Raw genomic sequence first — 13,922 nt, forward strand, 5'->3', positions numbered from 1 at the left:
TGGTTTGGGCCCACCCAACCATGAAACACTTTGAATTTTAATTGCCTTTGCCCCATAGGGGACTGAAGTGTGTTATTGAGTCTGTGGGTGCTTGTTTCATGCAGTCAGCTGGTAGCACATGATCGCGGGACACGTACGTGCTCAGTCTGATTGGAGCTGCTTGGAGAAATATACTGATATCTCTCACCTTCATCTCTGAAGCTCAAAATAGCTGGTAAAATATGTGTATGTATATTTTATGTTTCCAGAGAATGTGATTGTGTTTTCACTTGAGGGTTTGTCGCTCAAAATTGTGCTGCATCATGGAAAACCTCACGGTAAGTTTTATTTTCATGTTTCTTTGAATTGTTTCATTCAACAGCTCAGAATCAGAGGAGGATACAAAATGAGTTTAAATCTCAATCTAAACATGCTGTCCTTCAAGTCTCCTGTAAATGCATTATTCTGTAAAACCATGTTCTGTATGTTTTAATGACGTTGGAAAATAAACTCATGTTTAGCATATGTTGTCTTCTTTATTCAATTTTTTTATTACACCTTTTGGAATCTTAGCTTTTTATCCAGACTTAATTTTGCTTAAATGAAATCAAATTATGAGCTGCCCATTTCCACTGTTTTCTGACATTCATTTAATAGATATTAGTAAATAAATTTCCAATACTGCTGCTGACTTACCTGTCTCCTCGTCCGTCAGCCAGAACAATGGCGCGAGATAATGAACAAGAAGATGCAGTTCCCTCCGGAGCTCATCGGTGCCATTCAGGAAGGGAAAATAGATCTGCTGTGTGGACTGTTGAAGACCGGCGACGGCATCATCCGCCAGCTGGATGAATCTGAGGACCGCCAGTGGAGAGAAGCCCTCAACCTGTCCATCCGCCTGGGCAGCAGCGATGCCATGGTCGCCCTCCTGCAAGGGGTCAAGTTTGACTTCCGTCAGATTCACGAGGCACTGCTGGTCGCTGTGGATACCAACCAGCCCCGAGTGGTGCAGCGTCTGCTGGACCGGCTAGACCAAGAGAAGGGCAACAAGATGGACGTGCGCTCCTTCTCTCAGGCCATCTATGACCACTCTATTGACAACTCCCAGTTTGCCCCTGGTGTGACCCCCCTGACCTTAGCCTGCCAGAAAGACCTGTATGACATAGTGACCATGCTCAGCCAAAAAGGCCACGTCATCCCATGGCCACATAAGATATCCTGTGCCTGTCTGGAGTGTCGTAACGGGCGGCAGTATGACCTGTTGAAGTTCTCCTTGTCTCGTATCAACACCTACCGTGGCATCGCCAGCCGGGCCTACTTGTCCATCACCTCTGACGATGCCATGCTCACCGCGTTCAGTCTCAGCAAAGAGCTGCGCAAGCTCTCGCAGAAAGAGCCAGAGTTCAAGGTCAGGTCCGACGACGTTCATCGATATCCCTGCTTACTGGTTGTGTTGGGTGTCTGTGTTGTTGCTTGACTTTTGTCTGTGGTGCCCCTTTTCCCTGCAGCCTCAGTACCTGGACTTGGAGCAACTCTGTCAGGAGTTTGCCGTCGAGTTGCTGGGCATGTGTCGCAACCAGAGCGAGGTGACCACGATCCTCAACAGCTGTGGAGACGAGAGCCAGGATTCCTTGGAGGAGCAGGCCTTTGAGGAGGGAATACCCAACCTCTCCCGACTGCGGCTCGCTGTCAACTTTAACCAGAAGCAGGTAGCCAGACGCAGAAACTGCTGTCAACCAGGGAGAAATAAAAGTAGTCAGTTATACTTGAGCCATAAATTTTCTCTCCCTCTCTGTGTGTCTGTTTTCGTGAAGTTTGTGGCACACCCGATCTGCCAGCAGGTGCTTTCATCAATCTGGTGTGGGAACCTGTCAGGCTGGAGAGGCAGCAGGACGGCCTGGAAGCTGTTTGTCTCGGTGGGGATCTTTCTCACCATGCCTCTCCTCTGCCTCGTCTACTGGATCGCACCAAAGTCAAAGGTCACATGGCCCCGAAAATCTAGATCTAGTAGAGTTTTCTTATACTTTCTGATGAACTGCGTCAAGAAATCAGAAATCTAACACTGTCTTTTTGTGTTTTCACCAGGTAGGAAAGACCATAAGGATTCCCGTGATCAAGTTCCTCCTTCACTCTGCCTCCTATCTGTGGTTTCTCATCACATTACTTGGAGAATCAATAACAATGGAGATGTATCGAGACAAATTTGCATCCAGGCAGCAGAACATCCTGCACAGCTCCTTCCACATGGTGTGGGTGGTGGGTACGTTCACTCTTTGATTAACCTCTGTTCTGTAATAGCACACATTAGAAAAAAATTCATGCATGCCCGGAAAAAAACATGGGTTTGGCATCAGGCTCATTCTGTGCTGTCTCATGTAGGATTCTTTTGGTATGAGTGTAAGGAAGTGTGGATCGAGGGGCTGCGGAGTTACTTCCTGGATTGGTGGAACTGCCTGGACATGATGGTGCTCAGCATGTACCTGGCGTCCTTTGCACTACGCGTTCTTATCATGCTCAAAGGTTATTTCCTCTGCCATGATCACGACGGCACAGAGGACTGCGTTTATTTCACCCAGACTGGTGAGAAAATGAAGACACATTTGCTCCAAATGGATTGTTCTTTCTTTTTTCAAGGCTCTTAATGCCCGACTGCTCTGTTGCTCTGTGACACTGTCCCACAGTGCGTGAGGACTGGCACCAGGAGGACCCGCAGCTGATTGCAGAGGTGCTGTTTGCAGTCACCAGCATGTTGAGCTTCACGCGGCTGGCGTACATCCTGCCAGCACACGAGTCTCTTGGAACTCTGCAGATCTCCATAGGAAAGATGATTGATGATATGATGAGGTAAAAGAACTTTTCATTTTGCCCTCCTGCATCATTACATCTGCATATCTGAATGCTGGCCGTTGCCTGTGGGGGAATTCAGGGGCCATGACCGAGCCAGTGACAATGTTTTATTTTTCTGGTCTTTTTCAGATTCATGTTTATATTGATGATCATTGGAACAGCCTTCCTCTGTGGCATCAACAACGTCTACGTGCCGTACGTCATCTCTCCACATCTTGGCAGGTGGGAATCCGCTGACTCTGTGAGGCCATGAATACACTGATGAGTTTGCATGGACAGAATAACAGTTTGACATTTTGGGGAAATGCGCTTATGTGGCTATTTTCTAAGAGCTGGATGAGAGGATCGATTTCCACTCTCATCTCTTGTGAAGTAAAGATGTGAGACACAAATTGCAAATAAATAAATAAAATAACACTAAATAATGTGATGAATATCCTTCTATTTCGACTGTTTGTATTTATCGTTTTTGAGACTTTGACTTTCTGCATTCAGCAAATAAATTGAATCATACTTATTTCGACGATGCACAAAAATTGGATTTGTCAAACAAGGTCTTGACATTCGACATCTTGGTGAGGAAACGGTGAGACGTGCTCCCAAATATTGTATAAACAGAAGACGTGCCAGGCAGTTTCTGTGGGGCACAGTGTGCTCCTCTCCTCTAACCACGTTTGCCTAAATAATGGTATGACCCTAACCCTGCAGGTTTAACGAGACGTTCCACTTCTTATTCTGGACCATGTTTGGTGTGGCCAACCAGGACTACGTGGACATGCCACGGTTTGCGTTAGCAGAGTTCGTGGGGAGGATTCTGTACGGAATCTTCACGCTCGTCATTGTCATCGTCCTTCTCAACATGCTCATTGCCATGATCACCAACTCCTTTCAGAAGATTGAGGTGAACAAATATTTTCATGTCAACACCTGTGATAAAAGAGGAAGCCCCACTGATGATCACTGACTCGGCGTTTTTTATTTCAGGATGATGCAGATGTTGAGTGGAAGTTTGCCCGCTCTAAGCTGTACCTCAGTTACTTCAGAGAGGGGCTCACCATGCCCGTGCCCTTCAACATCATCCCCTCACCCAAAGCCGCCTTTTACATCTTACGGTGAGATCAGAAACTAAAAATCACTATTAATCTGCGAAGATACATCACAGTTTTTGGTAGTTTCTTTCATTCATTCAGCTCAAATTCTCTTCCAGAGGTATCTTCAGACGAATGTGCTGCTGCTGCACCTGTAATTCTGAGCAAAAATATCCACCTATAACCTCTATGGTAAGTGTGTTTAATGCTCACTTACACAAGACAAGGTGACTGTTGTCAAATCATATTTTTTAAGCTACTTGTTTTTTGCAAATTCTACACTTTGCTGAAGTGTGTGATAATAAACATGTTGTATGCTTTCTGTATAATGTGATAAGTGCAATGATAAGGGATCTGAGGCCAGCCAGTTACCTTACCGGCAGCAAGTGATCCGGGCCCTGGTGCAGCGCTACATCGAGTCAGCTCGCAGGGAGTTCGAGGAGACCAAGAGGAAAGGTAACGTGACCCTGGCACCATACGTCAGGGCAAAAAAAAAAAGTCCTGTTGGCTCACTTGTGCACACATAGTTTTTAGATTATTATTATAAATTCATGTTTATCTATTTAATATTTAGTAACGGTTTGGGGGCTACTTTGTAAACCTTGCTATTTTGAATGTATATCTTGAGAGGGGCAGTGCAACTTTGGCAAAGAATCATTGAGAAGGAAACCACTTTGATTTTCACATTTGTGAGGTTGAAAATGATAAATTAGACATTGGTAAACAAGGTGTCCAGCCATGTTGGTTTCCTTCTTTAATTATGGCATTTAAGCCAGCGAGTCCCATTTTGATTCAATCCCCCAGCCTGCAGACATTAAATAATAATGAATCTGTGCTGTGTTGTGATTGGAGTATTTTCTTCCCTCAGACATTGGTAATCGCATCACTTTGCTGAGCAAAGTGGTCTGCAGGATGCACAGTGATTTGAAGTTGGTCCAGCAGCAGCTGCTGGTGGATGATGAACAGTCTGCAAATGATGCATTGACAAAGGATGGCTCCTCCATACTGGGGAAATACATCATCGGTGCCAAGAACAATTTCAGAGGTTTCAACAGCAGAGAAGAGGGCAAAAACCCATCTCTTGAAGTGACAGTGCACCACGAAGAGGTTGAGGTGGATAAAGAAAAGGTTGACGCGGACACAAAACAGGAGTCAGACCCACAGCAGAATCAGGCGGGCAAATGTGGAGCGGAGGGATCAAGGCAGGTAACAGACTGTGACGTGGTGAAGATGGAGGAAGGCAGAGCTAAAGTAGACCCAGGGAATGAGAGGGAAATTGAGAAAAAACAGCAGGTGGAAGCAGAAAAAAATGAAAACACTGAGATTAAAGCGAGAGAGGAGGGAGCAGCCGGGACAAGTTTGGATACTGTTGAAGAAAGGGTCGCACAGGATGAGGCGGGGAAAATAAGGGAAGGAGAGAGACTTGCAGGGGGCAAGGTGGGTGAAAACCCCAAAGAGGCCACTACTGAACGAGCTGAGAGCACCAGCGACGACAAGACAGACACACAAAAATTAGTGACCAAGTTCAAAGACATAGAGCTGCAAGAAAAAAAAGTGGATGCGAGACGGGTGAAGAGCAGAAAGTTGGAGCACAATGAAACAGAGACTAAACCCGGAGCCAAGAAAAACATCCCCTCGCCGACGGGCAGCAGCAGCTCCCAGGACACTGGGTTCGGTTCACAAGAAGGGGAGGGGTCAATCGACGGGTTGCTAGTGAGACCGTAACCTTAGTGACGTCCCATTTAAAAGACTTTTTCATGGTTTGGCCCTTTTTTCACCTCATCCAATGTTATGGGGAGAGAGTGTGTGCTGTGGCTGAGATATGCTTGAAGACATGTGATTTCAACAGACAACAGCACTTTGGTATTTCCAAGGCCTGCAGCTCTATTTTTTTTGTATTTGTTATTTATCACTTATTCTACCAGGAAGGTCCCATTGAGATACAATATCTCTTCTTCCAGGGAGTAAAACCTATATATCTATACTTTTGGCTCCGCTTGTGACGGGGTAAAGGTCGTGTACACCACTTTTCAACAGCTACAAACCAAGTATTTTTACAGCACACTCGACCCCCTCTGAATCTAGATTGGCCAAAATTTCCCCTTCAGCAACACTTGAGGTCCGCGACAAGGTTTCTTGGGCACGAAGTGCCAGTAAAGGAAATGTCCGTTTGGATATTTTATAATCTACTTGGCCTGTTATAATGAAATTCCCCATAATGTTATACTGAAAACACATCTATGCTGCCAGGAGATTTGATTTTAACGATCGATACTCTCATATTGTAAGGCAATGATGAATATTGCTGCCTCTTGGGGTTGTCAGCACATTTTAAGGACTGTCAACAGGACTGTTACACGTAGATTTCTCTCTCTTCTTAAAATGTAATTCTTTTTCTTTTCTTTTTTGCTATTCTTACGACTCATCAATCAGGTCTAGATTTTTTATTTAGTCATGAAACCAACATTTTTATTCTGCTTTAGAAACAAATGACAATTTAGATTTTTAATCTAGATTCATTTTTGTGAATAATGCTTGTCTCTTGTAACTACCTTTATCTCTTTCTTTCTTATCACATGTTGAAATGACCAATGTTTGTAACTCTGAATAAAAAGGTATGTACAGTAAATAGTTTACCATAGCAGGCAAAATACACTAGTACATCTTTATAAGCATCAGCAGCAGTAAACTTTTCAGTGCTTTATGATTAGGAGATGCACTAATTCTGTAACCATCTGAAACGTCAAAATATGGGGGTGGGGTTTATTTGTCACATTAGGGCAAGTCTGTCTGTTGAACTGCTCATTTACACCGGGTGTCTCTGTCCTCCTCACTGCCATTTTCCAAGCTCAGTTTAATAGCAAAGATTATCTGTCTGTCACTTTCTCTTTACATGAAAAAAGCCTTGTGTTCAAATAACGTGTTGCACTGTAACGTTTCTTTGAAAACAATTAAACACTTAAAATTTGAATTAGCCTCTGTGTGTTTGTGTTTAACGAATGTTTCCTCTGTGTTGGCTGAAAGTTGTGAATTAATGTTGCTTCAGTGTTCCTCTTCAGCAGGCGGCAAACCGACACCTGGTGCTACAGTGTGACAGTGCAGGTCTCAGCTTGCTTTACACATACTGTGCAGCCCCCATGAGGTCGCACGCATGAACACACCAGTTCATTAATTTATCGCCCGCAGCATATCATGCCTCCAGGCGCAGTCTGTATCCAAAACTCTTCCACTGGAAAAAAAACACCCTGTCCTGCAGCCCCCTGTTGCAGCAGTGCATGACGGATGTCGTCACCACTTCCACTTTTGGGTGTCGTGAGACAATTCTTTTGTCTTGATCTGCCAACTGAGCAATAAGGTTAAAACACCCTCCAAAATGAATCACCAGCAAATTAATTAATTTTGTACTGGCATGTTTTATCCCCAGCCAAACACCATCACCATCCTTTGAGAGCAGCTGTTGGAACGTCCCTGGAGACACAAAAAGCTTAACTTTCCCGATAAACAAGATATATAAATCAGCATACTGACCACTTGCTGATTCTTACAATTTGGAAAATTATCCATATAGATTTGAAAAAAAGCATAGTTCTTGCTTTGATAAATGCAGATCTAAAATGTTAAATATATATGCTCGGATTTTCCTCAAAAATATCTCAAGGACAACCTTTTCATAATGAGACTTTGATTCAATATAGAAAGATAGAAAGCCTTTAAACTAAGACCATTGCAAAACAAAGTGTAATTTTCCACCCACTTAAAATACAGAGCATCATGGAGTTTATTAATGTGACCCACTTATTACAAAACTATATTCATTTAAAAAAATAATAATAATACGGGTGACTAATTCATTGGATCCTGTAGATTCTATACATACAACATTCACCTCGTTATGAAAAAAACAGCAAATATTAAATAAAGACTGCAATGATTTGAAGACAGTGGCATAAACACATGTACATGTTCATATACAAATACAAAGGTAGAGGTATTTAAAAAAAACATACATCATAAATGGGGGAAACTCGTGGTTAAGGAGAAGTTGTGCTTGCATGAGGGAACGCTTCACTTAGGAGCCACACATCAGGCATTCGTCTTTGTTCGCTAAGGAACAAACCATGGCAGCGGTGTTGCGCTCCTTGTTGTCCTCCTCCGCACCGTTGGCCGATTGGGCCTCCTTTAATTTCTCCTTGTTCAGGGTGAATTGAATGGGGTTGGCAGCCGGCTTCGTCCGCAGGTAATACATGCCAGTTTTCAGGCCCTGCAGAGACAAGAATACTGGGTTAAAGAGGCTTTTTTTTTTCTTGGCCCTGCGATGCAGTTTGCATCAAAACTGTGTGCTGACGTACCAACTTCCAACCATAGAAGTGCATGCTGGTCAGTTTGCCATAGTTTGGCTCAGCAATGTGGATGTTAAGTGACTGGCTCTGGTCGATGTAGGCGCCGCGATCTGCTGCCATCTTGAGGACAGTCTTCTGGGAGATTTCCCACACGGTTTTATACAGCTGCTTCAGGTCATCTGAAATCTCTTCAATATCCTGTGGACAAGTCAGACATTAAATAAGAACAATTATTGTGGTGATGTGTAACATTTTATCAGATAATATTTTATTTAGCTCCACCCTTCACCTGAATGGACCCGTTCTGAGCAATCAGCTGGTTCTTCATTTCATCACTCCACAGTCCTCTTTCTGTGAGGTCCTTCAGCAGGTGAGGATTCACGATCTATAGGAGAGGCAGAAATTACACTCAGTAACCCCTCCCTCTGTGACTTCAGAGGCCCGAAAAAACGGCAAACGAGTTTTCGCGCTGACCTGAAACTCTCCTGAGAGCACTCTGCGGGTGTAGATGTTGCTGGTGTATGGCTCTATGGACTCATTGTTGCCTAAGATCTGGGCAGTGGACGCTGTAGGCATGGGGGCCAAGAGCAGACTGTTCCTTACGCCGTGCCTGAGAACAAGGGAGGATGCAAGTCAGGGTTGAGCTACAATCTCCACATACAGTAGATGCGAGGTGAGAAATGTCACGAACAAGGGAGACATTCAGGAGGACTTACATGGCAATTTTCTCCTTCAAGGAGTTCCAGTCGCACAAATCTGTTGGGACTTTACCCCACATGTCGTACTGAAGGATCTGAAAAACACAGAGAAAAAACAGTTAGGGCCTGAGCCCAAAACTGCTAAATTGTAGGCAACATATGGATTTCAGAGCCCAATCATCTAGCTCACATGTGACATGCACACTCCACATGTTGGAACACTTCAGTGTTAAAAGAATGCCAGTGGTGTTTTTCCATTTGTACTGAATTGATCCTTCTTGTAAATATAGTAACTTTTGTATGCAAGAGCGTAAGAGTTCACTCACATCATTATTTACAGCAGCACTGAGAGCCGCACTTTATATAACAGCAAAGCCTCATTGCTTTATATTAAATACAATCCAGACTTAAACTATAGGTCCACGCTTGGCGGATCATGAAAGCTACTCACTCCCTTGCTGACAGGAGAGCCAGCGTAGGTTTCGTAGGTGCCGAGCTCCTCCGCCAGCTCACAGCTCGCCTCCAGGGCGGCGTAGTAGATGGTCTCAAAGATGTGGATGTTGAGTAATTGGGCCTCTGGGCTTTCAAATGGATAACGCATGAGGATGAAAGCATCGGCCAGACCCTGCACGCCAATTCCAATCGGCCTGTGGCGCTTGTTGGACCTTTCAGCCTGTAAAGCAGGACAGAAGGATCATTTGTTAAGACTAAGCACACAATGCACGGTCGAACGAGATGCAACACTAGATAAGGGCGCGTACCTCAGGCACTGGGTAGTAGTTGATATCAATAATCTTGTTCAGGTTTTTAACGATGACTTTGGTGACAGAAGCAAGCTTTTTGAAGTCAAATGTCCTTTCGGTGGTGACGTACATGTTGAGTGCGATAGATGCCAGGTTACACACTGCGACCTGGGTCGATGAAAGAACAAATGCATTTAAAAGCAGTGCCGACTACGGCTCAAATAAAGCTTACAGAAACAACAAGCTAAATCTAAAGGTATCAATGTAACATCCTTGTGACCTCACCTCATCTTTGCTGGTGTACTCTACGATCTCCGTGCACAGATTGCTGGATTTGATGGTGCCGAGATTCTGCTGGTTGCTCTTCCGGTTGCAGGCGTCCTTGTAGAGCATGTATGGTGTGCCGGTTTCTGTCTGTGACTCGATGATGGCGTACCACAGCTGCTGAGACTTCACCACACGCTTGGCCCTGCCCTCCTTCTCGTATCTGAGGACAATCGGGGGACAAGTTAAGTCTGGCACCGCTCTGTTCCTTTTCGATTTCCAAGAGGCGTCACCAACGGACGCAGACCAAAAGTCCTCCGGACACAATAGGACAGACCTACAACCGGCATGAGCAACTCATTGAACAGGTCTTGTTGTTTTTGGTGTGAAAAATTTGAAAACATCTGTTATTTTGAGTCAAATGCACGTTCATCAGCAGCAGCCTTGGTAGTTTACAAAAGTCATTTCTCTCCGCATTGTGGTATAAACCCCGCCCATTATCAGATAATCGGTTGTGATTGGAGTGGCAAGTTTTCTGCCCGAGGAAAATCACTTCCCAACGGAGGGGATCCATGAGCTCCCAGAATTCGCGTGGGTCCCAGGTTAAGCTGTTTGTTGAGAACAAGGTTCGGTGTGCTGATCTCACCTGGTGTAGAGCTCCTCGAATTCCTCTCCCCAGCACTCCTCTAACCCGGGACATTCACTGGGGCACATCAGAGACCAGTCCTACAAGAAAAGCAGAGGGTAAGACTTTTCCCAAAAGAGTAAAGTTCAACATTTCAGCTGGAGCCTCAAAGTATCAACACCAGCAAAAAGCATTTCTGTAGATTATAGAATATACAATGTAATTCAAACTACAACCTATGTGGCATCTGAGTTTGGGTGGTGACGGCCTCCAGCACTCACCTGATTGCTTTCCACTCGTTTCATGAAGAGGTCTGGGATCCACATTGCAAAGAACAGGTCTCTGGCTCTCTGCTCCTCTTTACCTGTGTTCTTCTTCAACTCCAAGAAGTCAAACACATCGAAGTGCCACGGCTCCAGGTAGATGGCAAAGGCCCCGGGTCTCTGAACAGGCGAACGCGGAGAGTCGGGCGATTAAACTGCGTCTCTAGAGCAGCAACGTCAAGCAGCATTTGTGTGTATTGTAAATCTCTGTCCTCACCTTGTTGCCACCCTGGTCAACATAACGTGCCGTGTTGTTGTACACGCGAAGCATCGGAACCATCCCATTGGAATTGCCATTTGTCTGGAATACATGAACCACTTTGAGTAATATAAAACTTTTAAATCAAAGTCGTTCTATATCTCCTCCATTTTACCCTGTGTAATATATATTTTTGCTCACCCCAGCAATGTAGCTTCCCGTTGATCTGATACAGCTCACTGCCAAACCAATACCTCCGGCTGATTTGGAGATGAGGGCACACTGTTTCAGTGTGTCGTAAATACCCTCGATACTGTCATCCTTCATGGATAGCAAGAAACAACTGCAAGAAAAGCAAACAAGTAGTAGTAAAAATAAAAATTAAGAATCAAGACATTTGGTTAACTTTGCTCAGGGCTGAAAAATGTCGACATTTTTGTCGTCCTTACCTGGACAGCTGCGGCCTGGTGGTGCCAGCATTGAAGAGTGTTGGTGAGGCGTGAGTGAACCACTTCTCTGACAGCAAGTTGTACGTCTCAATGGCTGCATCGACGTCTCCTTCATGAATCCCGACAGCCACTCTCATTAGCATGTGCTGGGGTCTCTCCGCGACTGCAGGAACAAAGCGTATTTAGCGATAAAAAAAAAATCAAAAAACAAAACACTTCACAGGAAGTTGTAGCAAAAACATCGACCCTCACCTTTTCCATTAATCTTCAACAAATACGACCTCTCAAGAGTCTATAAGGGCAAAAGAATTAGTAATATTTACACGCCATGGATCTGAGTGAGATGAGAAATGTTTTTCTTGAGAAAATGAATTATTACCTTAAACCCAAAGAAGTTGTAAGAGAAGTCTCTATCGTAAATGATGGCTGAGTTGAGGCGCTGCAGAGAACGGGGGACATTAAATGTTTAGAAATGCAAAATGTGACTGAAGGACAAAACCACACGTGAACAAAATATATCATGGTGATGACGTACAGCCTTGTTTTCCAGGATAATGTCGAGCGTCTCCTTGGAGATCATGGGAGAATGGCGTTTATTTAATGGGTTGACATAGTTGTACAGGTCTTCCATCACATCTACAAAAGCAAAAAGGAAAGAAAGTGTAATAACAGAAGAAGAAAAATGTTATCCCTTAAATCGTGTACAATGAATCATGCCAGGACTTGTTTTGTAGCAGAGGACAAAGACCACATTCACCAACATTTTAAAAAATTCTACATTTTATTGAAATTAAAACAAAAATTAAAGGGAAAGAACAGGGGCACTGTTTTAGACAGTAAAACGCCATACATCACATGACTGCAGCTATTGTTAAGGCTGTTATCTACTAAGTAAAAACTGATCACAAGATTAGATGCATGAAGATTTGGGTGACTTACAACCCAGACTAGGGATTTTCCTGAGGGAAACCATGACACCACAATGTGCAGCACTGTCGTTTGCCAAGGAAAATATTGCACCATAGGGCATCAAGATAAGGCATCAATGGTGTTATTTATTTGAATGTAATTACAATTACAAACCACACAGCCTGTCATAGGGGCAATATATATATTTTTTTATGCCGACTTGTGCTCACCACTGAATGCTTTCTTGGTCTCCTTGTGAAGGTTGGACACGGCTATGCGTGCAGCCAGGACCGCGTAGTCGGGATGCTTAGTGGTGAGGGTGGCAGCGGTCTCTGCTGCCAGAGTGTCCAGCTCCACCGTGGTGACTCCACTGTAAAGACCCTGAATCACCTTCATAGTGATCTGGGTCTGCAGGAACAGAGATGAAGGGTTACACTCACTGTCAACGGTCTGAAGTTGACCTGTCCCACACCCCCATTCCAAAATATGTCTTTATTTTATATACAGTTGAACTTACAGGGTCCACAAAGTCAGTGTTGAGTGCATAGCAAAGCTTCTGAATGCGAGAGGTGATTTTATCAAAAGTAACTCCCTCCTGGCGACCATCTGACAAACAAAAAAACACAGAAAGAAATTACATTAGTAATACTCTCATGGGCTCATTTTTGCAGTTGATGAATATAATCGCAGTGTGAAACACAACAGAGCCATCAGCTGCCAGTTGGCGCACTGAGCACCTGTCTAACCGGTTAGGATGGCAGCTGCTTCGCGCCATAGCAATACATATAGATACATGTCGTCAATCTAATGTTGAGTAATAATAAAGTGTACTCAACATTAGATTTTATTCAAAATAAAAATGAAACAGGCGACACACTGAGAGAAATAGAGTCAGAGTCGGTTCTTTCTATTGGCTCTTTGTTTGACGTCTCGACCGGTCTCGACGTAAACACACCGCGCAAAGAAACATGCAAAACAAAACCCACCAACATTTTAAAATGACTGAAACTGAGCTGAATACTATCTAGGGATGTGCATTTAGAAGAAGAAAAAGAACCTTTATGAACATTTGTCAAAGCTTAGATACATGACAGCACATCTCCCGCAGCCCAACGTCGCCTTGTCTACGAGCATCTGACAGCAGTCAAAGTATTAAACTCGGCAACTATACCTCGTTTGAGCACGTGCATGATGGCAACGGAGCAGCGGTGTTGTCGTTGTCGGTGGTGGATCTCTTGGAACCGAGGAGAGTAGGTCGTTTGTAGCAGGTTGTACAATCGGCCGACGCAGTTGAATCTCAAACCGAGGGCGCCAACGAACCCCCGGCCAGTTACACTGCTTTGTGTCACCGGCTCAGCCAATCAGAGGAGACTGCTGTAGACTTTTGAACCAATCACGACCCGCCGCTCAGGCCTTTTTTTTCAACTTCCGGTTGCCTTCTCCGGCCGAAATCTGGCG

General features: G+C 44.3%; 2 protein-coding genes across 2 annotated transcripts; one reads left to right on the forward strand and one right to left on the reverse strand.

The window, feature by feature from the left end:
• The first annotated feature begins 195 nt into the window (after positions 1-195).
• On the forward strand, positions 196-6,996 carry LOC118300849 (short transient receptor potential channel 2-like). Its single transcript, XM_035625676.2, has 13 exons — positions 196-317; positions 695-1,387; positions 1,488-1,688; positions 1,794-1,958; positions 2,065-2,239; positions 2,359-2,559; positions 2,661-2,823; positions 2,956-3,048; positions 3,535-3,727; positions 3,811-3,938; positions 4,034-4,106; positions 4,253-4,370; positions 4,783-6,996. The coding sequence occupies exons 1-13, from the start codon at positions 303-305 to the stop codon at positions 5,637-5,639; spliced, it is 3,075 nt and encodes a 1,024-aa protein (XP_035481569.2). The 5' UTR covers positions 196-302; the 3' UTR covers positions 5,640-6,996.
• Positions 6,997-7,674: 678 nt separating this feature from the next.
• On the reverse strand, positions 7,675-13,798 carry LOC118300560 (ribonucleoside-diphosphate reductase large subunit). Its single transcript, XM_035625060.2, has 19 exons — positions 13,636-13,798; positions 12,982-13,070; positions 12,695-12,872; positions 12,091-12,191; positions 11,935-11,994; positions 11,808-11,847; positions 11,556-11,718; positions 11,308-11,449; positions 11,125-11,208; positions 10,866-11,027; positions 10,606-10,685; positions 9,981-10,182; positions 9,714-9,863; positions 9,404-9,625; positions 8,971-9,047; positions 8,729-8,864; positions 8,544-8,639; positions 8,264-8,452; positions 7,675-8,175 (listed from the first exon to the last, which is right to left on the reverse strand). Exons 1-19 carry the CDS (start codon positions 13,652-13,654, stop codon positions 7,984-7,986), a joined length of 2,382 nt encoding a protein of 793 aa, XP_035480953.2. The 5' UTR covers positions 13,655-13,798; the 3' UTR covers positions 7,675-7,983.
• Between the last annotated feature and the right edge of the window lie 124 nt (positions 13,799-13,922).

Source organism: Scophthalmus maximus, chromosome 2, assembly GCF_022379125.1.
Source record: "Scophthalmus maximus strain ysfricsl-2021 chromosome 2, ASM2237912v1, whole genome shotgun sequence".
Taxonomy (NCBI): domain Eukaryota; kingdom Metazoa; phylum Chordata; class Actinopteri; order Pleuronectiformes; family Scophthalmidae; genus Scophthalmus; species Scophthalmus maximus.

What these genes read in the sequence shown, in the direction of transcription:
- LOC118300849 (XM_035625676.2), top strand. An exon ending in TCAACTTTAACCAGAAGCAG is followed by an intron (nt 1,689 to 1,793) that starts GTAGCCAGACGC and finishes GTTTTCGTGAAG; the next exon opens with TTTGTGGCACACCCGATCTG. An exon ending in ATCCACCTATAACCTCTATG is followed by an intron (nt 4,107 to 4,252) that starts GTAAGTGTGTTT and finishes TAATGTGATAAG; the next exon opens with TGCAATGATAAGGGATCTGA.
- LOC118300560 (XM_035625060.2), bottom strand. An exon ending in GACCAAGAAAGCATTCAGTG is followed by an intron (nt 12,192 to 12,694) that starts GTGAGCACAAGT and finishes TTGCTTTTGTAG; the next exon opens with ATGTGATGGAAGACCTGTAC. An exon ending in CGGGAAGCTACATTGCTGGG is followed by an intron (nt 11,209 to 11,307) that starts GTGAGCAAAAAT and finishes CATGTATTCCAG; the next exon opens with ACAAATGGCAATTCCAATGG.